General features: G+C 48.1%; 2 protein-coding genes across 2 annotated transcripts in view; both read right to left on the bottom strand.

Annotated features, from left to right (window-relative positions):
- The window catches only part of LOC146589640 (dual specificity protein phosphatase 22-A-like), a 14,173-nt gene extending 12,443 nt beyond the window's left edge, over positions 1 to 1,730 (bottom strand). Inside the window, exons 1-2 of the mRNA XM_085315904.1 lie at positions 1,498 to 1,730; positions 646 to 715 (exon numbers count right to left, since the gene is read on the bottom strand). Coding sequence (XP_085172030.1) covers positions 646 to 666 — 21 coding nt within the window. The 5' untranslated portion in view covers positions 667 to 715; positions 1,498 to 1,730. The remainder of the gene's footprint in view (positions 1 to 645; positions 716 to 1,497) is intronic.
- A 1,695-nt stretch (positions 1,731 to 3,425) lies between these two features.
- The window catches only part of COX4I1 (cytochrome c oxidase subunit 4I1), a 4,540-nt gene continuing 370 nt past the window's right edge, over positions 3,426 to 7,595 (bottom strand). The window contains exons 2-5 of the mRNA XM_085315903.1: positions 6,945 to 7,024; positions 5,777 to 5,944; positions 4,453 to 4,584; positions 3,426 to 3,690 (exon numbers count right to left, since the gene is read on the bottom strand). Coding sequence (XP_085172029.1) covers positions 3,554 to 3,690; positions 4,453 to 4,584; positions 5,777 to 5,944; positions 6,945 to 7,023 — 516 coding nt within the window. The 5' untranslated portion in view covers position 7,024 and the 3' untranslated portion in view covers positions 3,426 to 3,553. The remainder of the gene's footprint in view (positions 3,691 to 4,452; positions 4,585 to 5,776; positions 5,945 to 6,944; positions 7,025 to 7,595) is intronic.

The raw sequence follows: 7,595 nt of genomic DNA, 5'->3' as shown, positions 1-7,595 counted from the left end.
CCCGGGGCGGCCGCAGGGGCCGGAGCGCAGCAGAGCCACCCGGAGAGCTTGTCCTGATCCGGTGTCTCTGTTGTTGTTCCAGAGTCTAATTTTAAGCTGGATAACGCACGTTCCGAGCGGTTATTTAAGGATACAAACCGAAATCAATCCCCCCCCGCCGCCGCCAGCCCTGCAGTTCAGCTGAGCAGCGACCGTCGGTAAAACGCCCCTTGGCCCGTGCGCACGAGGTGTCCCCGGGCACGGAGGCGTCTCGGGGGTGGCGAGGGAAGATTTCCCTGCACGCGTCCCGGTAACTTTGCATCAGAGCCCGGGAGGCTCCGAGGGGCCCGCGTTAGCCCTGCGGATGCTGGCGCCAGGGCTCCACCGCCCAAGGGACGAGCCCCTGAAGGCAGCTGTCACTTTTTAAACACTTTAGCACTTAGCTCATCGCCCGCAGCACAAACCCAGGGATCACCGCGTGCTTTTAAATGCACGTGAAAAAAAATCCCTTTCTTAAACACTCGGAGTTTCAGAAGGAAAAGAGAAAAGGAAGATGCGACCGGCTGCATCCAGGGTGTGTTGTCGCGGCCTGGGAACGAGCGTCTGCCTGGATAGTGGCAAAAAGGTGCYGCGGAGGAGGACAGGCTGGCCCCGTCCTGCACGTACCTTGCTCATTCCACTCCCCATGGTTTTTCCTCTCCCCACGGTCAGGACTCGGCAGTATCCAAAGTTTTACCTGCAAATAAACACCCCAAAATCCCCAACAGGCCTGTGAGATCCGTCTCCCTCCAACAGCGCGTCCCGCTGCCGAGAGCAGAGGAAGGGGGGAGCACGCACGGGGCGGGGAGCGTGCAGAGCCCCGGCAAACTCAGCGCACTCACCGGYGGCGCGCTGCTCCCCAGGGCTCTGCCGCGGCGCTGCTGGGCGAAGGGGGCCCGAGGAGCGCGGCCGCCGCGGGGCGGGAGGGGACGAAACAAGGAGCTGGGGGCCGTGCCGAGGCGCTCGGGTTTCTCTTCCGGACTCCCTGGCTCGCCGGGGCTCTTGCGGAGGCTCGGGCTCTTGGGGAGGGATGAAGAGGGGGACGCCAGGGACGAAGCACTGCCTCACCCCGGAGGTGCTCGCAGCGGTCCCCGGGCAGCCCGCAGCCCTGCCGGGCTCAGCGCCAGGGGACCCGAAGCGCCGGGACGGGAGCAGCGCGCCGGGCAGAGCGCGCACGTGTTTTCTCCGCGGGCTCTGGAGCGGCAGGACAGATTTCCGCTGCAGCGAGCGGGCACCTTCCTGCGCCGCTTTCCCGGGGGATCCGCTGGGGCATCGCTCTCGCCCCGCGGGGGCCCCGCGCAGCGCAGCCCATCTTCCCTGCTCTCTGCTCCTTTCGGGGCCGCGTCTCGCCTCCGAGCCAGCGATGCCGCGGGCTCGTACAGGCTCCGCAGGCACCGGGCTTCCTCTCCCGGCCACGCTAAATCCTCCTGAAGAGGAGACTCAGGGGAATGAGATCGGAGTTCAGAAGAGAGCACTTACCTCGAAAACCAGTGTGGCGAGAGCGATGTGCAGCTAATGGAGCGTTTCGGGGGAGTCCCTCTCCCCCTCCCTCCAGTAAGGGAGACAGCAGCAGCTCTAAAGCAGCACTGTAATTCCCACACATGCTTCAAAATATCAATTTTCAAAACAGATATGCCCGCCACCTCCCAGATCAATGTTATTAGCCCGTCAGAGGCAAGAGCTGTACAAAGAATGAGCAAATATAAACCTCCGTGGTGGTGGAAACCCTGCAGTCATCACGTATCTGTGTTGCAGCAGCATGGTGAAATCTAGGTTACAGCAAATTCCAGGGAATCTAGCCAGCTCGGAAGGACAGGTCAAAAGACATTTCCTTGTCATCATTTCACTTCCCAAATCCAATAAATGAAAGTATTCCTCACACTTTAAGCAGCTTTCCACAGGCATTGGATGCATACCGACGTGGAAAACAACGGCACAGCCTCAGGATGACATTAAAGGCACTTCAAATCGCATTTGTTACCGTGCTGTTGCCACGTTAAAGACAACCCAGTTCTGCTGTCGGTTTTACCACCAACGTAACCAAGCCAACTGCCCTGCAGTCATCTTCATAACATCCTTCTCGGCACTCCAGAGACAAACATTTCACATAAAGGATCTTTCAGAAGCGGGACGGGGAGCTCATCGCTTAAATCCCACTGAATCTTCTCACCTTTGAGCATCTTCTCCTAGAAGATGCTTGACTGAAACAGAAAGGTTGACCAGGTCCCGACACAGCAGAGCATCAGAAGTGACTGAGAACTGAAGACTCCCTGGAGTTTCTGCCATGGCAGCTAAATACACACAAACAGATTTAAACCATGACTTTTCAGTAATCAAACAAACTGAACTCAAAGCTGTTTTTTCAAAGGCAGATTTGATCTCTGGAGGCCAAACCAAAGGCCTGCAGTTTGCCTATGGAAAGCCCAGTATGCGCATCAGAGCTAGGGAGATAATCSTAGGGGAAAATTCAGCAGCTACCAACAGCGCACAGCACACACAGAGGTGTCATCCTTCTTAGTTCAGGCACTGAAAAACAGTAAGCCACGTCAGACAGTCCTGAACCAGAACTTGTTCACACCATTACATTTACTAAAAGGAGGTACTAGATATTCCCACCGTCTGTGGCATTTCTTTCACTTCCCCAACCACAGCCATCCTCCCYGCGCCTTTTGTCACTTTGGAGGAGAGGCAAAGCATGAAGCGTATCCAAGCCTACTCTTGCCTGAGCTAGATCTATTAATTCTCTCTCCTCCTCACTCCAGCAAGCAATGCTGCACTACAGTGAGGTCTGCAGACTGCCCGTGTTGTTCAGYTGGAAGCAGCAGTTGAGAGGAACTGGAATTCTGAGCCAAGTTCCCTTTGCAAAAAGAATGGGGCAGCATTTATCTCCATCTGATAATATAAGCAGCTTGATTCATACTGCTGCCTTCTGGAGCACTGACATGCTATTTTTGGAATCAAGTTATGGGACACAGAGCCTCCCCAGGAGTCAGGATCTGCTTACCTTAAATGTAGTTCAGCTCTTTGCGCAGTGCAAGACTCCAGGCTGTGCCCCAGAAACACTAGATTTCCCTCCCCTGCCCAGCCCAGGCAGTTTCTGCTAAGAACAGAGCACCAGAGCAGCAGGGTATCTAGGCTGAAGACTTAACAATACTCACTGCAGAGCCAGTGAAATTTTGCTGCTTCAGTTCCCAGGTAATAAATGCAAGATCAAATACTGAAACTTTTCAAACTAACTTTAATCTTGTATTTTTCCTGAGAAACAAAAGTGTTTCATTCCTTTCAACTCATTAATGCTGTTCATATATCAACTGCAATAAGACTATTTGGAAAAAAATTGCTCCTCAGCAAACTGCACCACAAATTACAATCACAACAAAAGCATCTGAAGACCAGTAACAGCAAACTTTCAAGTTAACCAGACATTTATTAGCATCTATTTAGGTGGAGGTTGTTCCAGTACATAAGCAACGAGGTCACACACAGGTGATGGAATCATTTCATATTCAAGCAGAGCAGGTTCCACTGAGTTGCTTCATTTTTTCCATTCATTCTTCTCAAAATCCCATTGGGAAGAGATGCCCTCAACGGGGTTCATCCGCATGTCCAACATTCTCTTTGTCTGCATTGCCAACCACTCGTCAGAGAAGGTGTGGGGAATAGGGCCGTACACTGCAATTCGAAAGCAGGTGGAATTACAYGGTGATACAAGACGGACAAGCCGGGAACAGACATACGAGTTTTGCTAACAGAAAGCTTTTCCCCCTGAAGCAATTTGTGTTGATCCCATATATGCCAGCACCTGCTCAAACTCAGGTTCCCTAAATCCAATTCCAAGATGTTGGGCTTGGACCAGTTAAGACTCTAACAGCTTCCTTAATCAGTAAAAGCAGGTACAAAGACAACAGCCTTCTCCTAATCTTCACTGTGGGCAGATAAAGACTCAGGATGGAGAACTGCTCATTTAACTGCACACACTGTCTCATGGTACCTGCAGCGTTCACTCAAGGCAGGATCTTTTCCTGGGCAGAAAGCCAGATGTGGCAAAACCCCAAACTTTTACTACCAAGAAGACAATAAGCTTTTGTGATAACAGGTTTCACAAACAGGGGAAGCTCCCAGACTGCTAGTATATCACTACTCTTTCACTCCCTTTTCCTCTCTTCCCTCCAAAACTCCATCCACAAACATCACATTTCTACAGTCAACTTCTACATTTAAGCTACGCATCTGCTTATATCTGTTAAGCCACAATTCCAGAACTGAGTTTTAAGAGGAYAGCAAACAGCAATTGCCAAGTGGTCACCAATATGGCTGTATTATGCAACATTTTGAATTCCCAAGCAGTTTATAGAGGATTTTCAAATTCCACGTTAAATATTAACTGACACCTGTCTCAAACTAAAGAGTTATCACTATATACCATTTACTTACTATAAATTTTCTGCCAAAYAAGGAAGAGACCAGTTATGCCAAGAAAGAACAGTACTCCACCGAGGACGGTCTTCCACTCATTTGATCCTCTGTTCATTTCCGCATAGCTCTCATTGAATTTGATACGATACACTGCATAGGGGAGGAAAATAAAGCATCAAACTATTTCTTTCATTTTTCCTGCACGTGCAGGCAACAAGACACTCTCCAGAAGGAGATGATTAAAGCCTAAAGCTGTCTGAAATGGAACGGACRTAAAAATAACTCTTGATTCAGGTGGCCTCTCCCATGACACTTGTGCCTAAGTAAACAAGTTGTGTTCCACCATCCCCTCATGAGTAAAATCAGTGTTAGTCTCTATTTTATAGAAGCAAATATGATTGTAAGGTTGCACTAAAGTCACATCCTAGGCCTGTCAGAAAGAGAAATATAGCTTTTCTTCCTTCCCAACAATTCCCAGTATGGCTATTTACCACAGATCTCACTCACACAAATCACTTGAACAGGAATGCTTTTATCTCAGAAGGCTACTGTCAGCTCTGCCAGTAAGGCCCCATCGCAAGAGATATTCTGAAGTTCAAAACAGCATCAGATTTGGAGAGGACTTATGAACATCTGAGGATTTCCAAAGAGACAGTTTTACATCTTCTCACTTTGACATAAGTAGGCACAAAACCATTCAGAGATGCCACACAACATGGCAGTGTTTGCACAACATGATGACAGCCAGAAAAGGTGATGTAGTTTCATTTACAAGTCAGACCACCTGCCTGACACTTCAATGGACTGAAACTCTGTAACACTAAGATCAGCAATCGATAACATTCAAATAAAACATGGTTCATTTTACTCAAATGAACTAATAAGATTACATATTGTTAACCRTAACTTGGAAAAAATCTCTTCATTGCAACAGATTAGAAAGAAATATAAAACTTTTTTTTTGGGGGGGGGAGGAGAAATTGTTGAACTTTACCAATTGCTAGCTAAATTCCTTACATCAAATCTACCATATGATGTCAGGCACCTAACAGATACCAAGGCAGGTGGCCTGAGTTTCTAAAATAGCACTAAGAATCCCAACTACAGAAGAATACATCGATCTCCATTTGAACATATGCAAAGAGCTCCATCACATTTAATGGCTCCTTCTTGGCTCAACTCTCTGCCTGCAGATCCATTTAAAAGATCAGGGCTTAAAAGTAGCCTAAAGCTGCCTTCCATTGGTGTCTCTGCAGTAAAATAGTCATCAATAATGCACAAGTAATAGATTAGGGCACATCATTGCTAGCTGCAAGGTTTATTTATAGCCCCCACTACTTACGTTCAACTTTCTCATCAACAGACAGAGCAGTCCACGATGCCTTTTCCTTTTCTTTCAGAGCCTTCTGCTGAGCAGACAGATCCCTTACAAAGGCCACTTCAGGCAGGGGAACATCACGGCGATCAGTGTATGCTGGAAGGCTGAAGTCCTCTGCTTTTACAACACCAGCTACATATGGGAACAGAAGTGACACTGACTGAAGTTTGACTTCTACACAAACATATCCTACCAGTTACTATAGGAGGGAGGAAAAAAAATGAACAGGTAACCCAAAAAGGTTAAGTGATAATGATAGTTAAGAAGGGAAAGAGGTTACAGATAATATTCAGATTCCATCTATTTGGTTAGCGTCATCCATGTTTATCACAGAGAAAAAGGGAAAAGAGACAGCTCTTAAAAATAGYGCTATCCTAAGAGCGTAAGAATAACAGCAAGGGATCTCCACAAAAGGTAATATCCGAAATGACTTTAAACTGTAAGTCTAAGACACCTCCATTTCCAAGTGCCACGCTGATTATCTAGAAATCCTCCACACTTTTTCCATCCTAGTTCCTGCCAGGACCCCCTATTCCTACAATTCCCCATCTGCCGTTATTCCTGCCTGCACTTCAGCTATGCCCTCAGCCGGAAAGGAGACTGCTCGGAGCAGACAAGTCTCACCAGCCCTCGGCCTGCCTTGCTCCTGGCATTACCAAAACACATTTCCTGGCAGAAAGCTGCAGAAGAGATGCTCAGCCCCCGCTGGGTCAGGAAATACAAAGTGAGAGCACCCGGAAATGGATTCCTGAGTGAGCATGTGCTGCCAAAAAGCATCATTTAGCAAAATGAAAAAAACAAAAAAGATTCAGAATTATTGAACCTCTCTGCACCTCAATTTTTTTTTGTCAAACTTTATGTTATTTGTAACTAAGGTTGTAACACATCGAGTTCTTATGTAAAAGCATTAATGACCTAATATTCCTCAACTGGTGTCCTTCCCACACCAAACATTTCTAAACAAACCCTTCACAGCATCTTAGACTGCTTCACTTGATATCAGGAATCACCTTGCATTTGGCAAAGAAAGATCTCCTCGTCAAGTTTAAAGCTCCTAACAGCAGCATCCTGTGTTCTTCTGTAAAGTGCTTATCTCACTGTCATTTGTAAAGGTGAAGCAGATGCCACCTACCCTCTCCATGTCCTCTCATGCAGATGGAAGTGGAAATGGCTCTTTTGCCAATGAGACTAAATACCCTTGAAGCCAACATCCTGTCAGGAAGAACACAAGTCAGTCACTGCAACAAGACGACATCAAAATTGCACATTAAGTCAAAATAATACCATTTTCTGCATGTTCAGATACAAAAAAACTCATCTACAGGCTTGCTGATTCTTCTCTGAAGAGCAGCATGTATTACCACACAGCTCCCGGATTTTGATGACTGCTCCACAACTGCAGCTTGTGGAAAGAGTCCTTCCCACCCCCCCAGCTTTTCCTAAAGGACACCTGTTTTTGCACTCAGACCTGCTCAGTGCAAGCCCTATGTCAAGTGAGTCTAAGAGCACCCAACTTCCACAGAGGAGCTCCTTCAGCAACACGAGCGCTCCCAAAGCGAGGGCAGACGCAGCTAACAGTTTCTCCAAGGTGCCACTGTGGGCCCAGACCACCACCTCCTCTTTCTGTCGCGGATTTTCTGCAGCTACCTGATATTTACTAAAATATATGTGTGTGGATATTTATGTTCTTCGGGGGCGGGGGGGGAGTCTCGCTGCCAGCCGCTGTGACCTTGAGGCGGCCCGGCCATGCGGCCCCGCGGCCCGCCCAGCCCTAGGCCGCGCC

Source organism: Rhea americana, unplaced genomic scaffold (assembly GCF_003343005.1).
Source record: "Rhea americana isolate MKP2758 unplaced genomic scaffold, rheAme1 scaffold_441, whole genome shotgun sequence".
In the NCBI taxonomy this organism is placed as follows: Eukaryota; Metazoa; Chordata; class Aves; order Rheiformes; family Rheidae; genus Rhea; species Rhea americana.
Note: the sequence above shows the minus strand (reverse complement) of the source record. Positions and strands in the feature narration are given on the sequence as shown.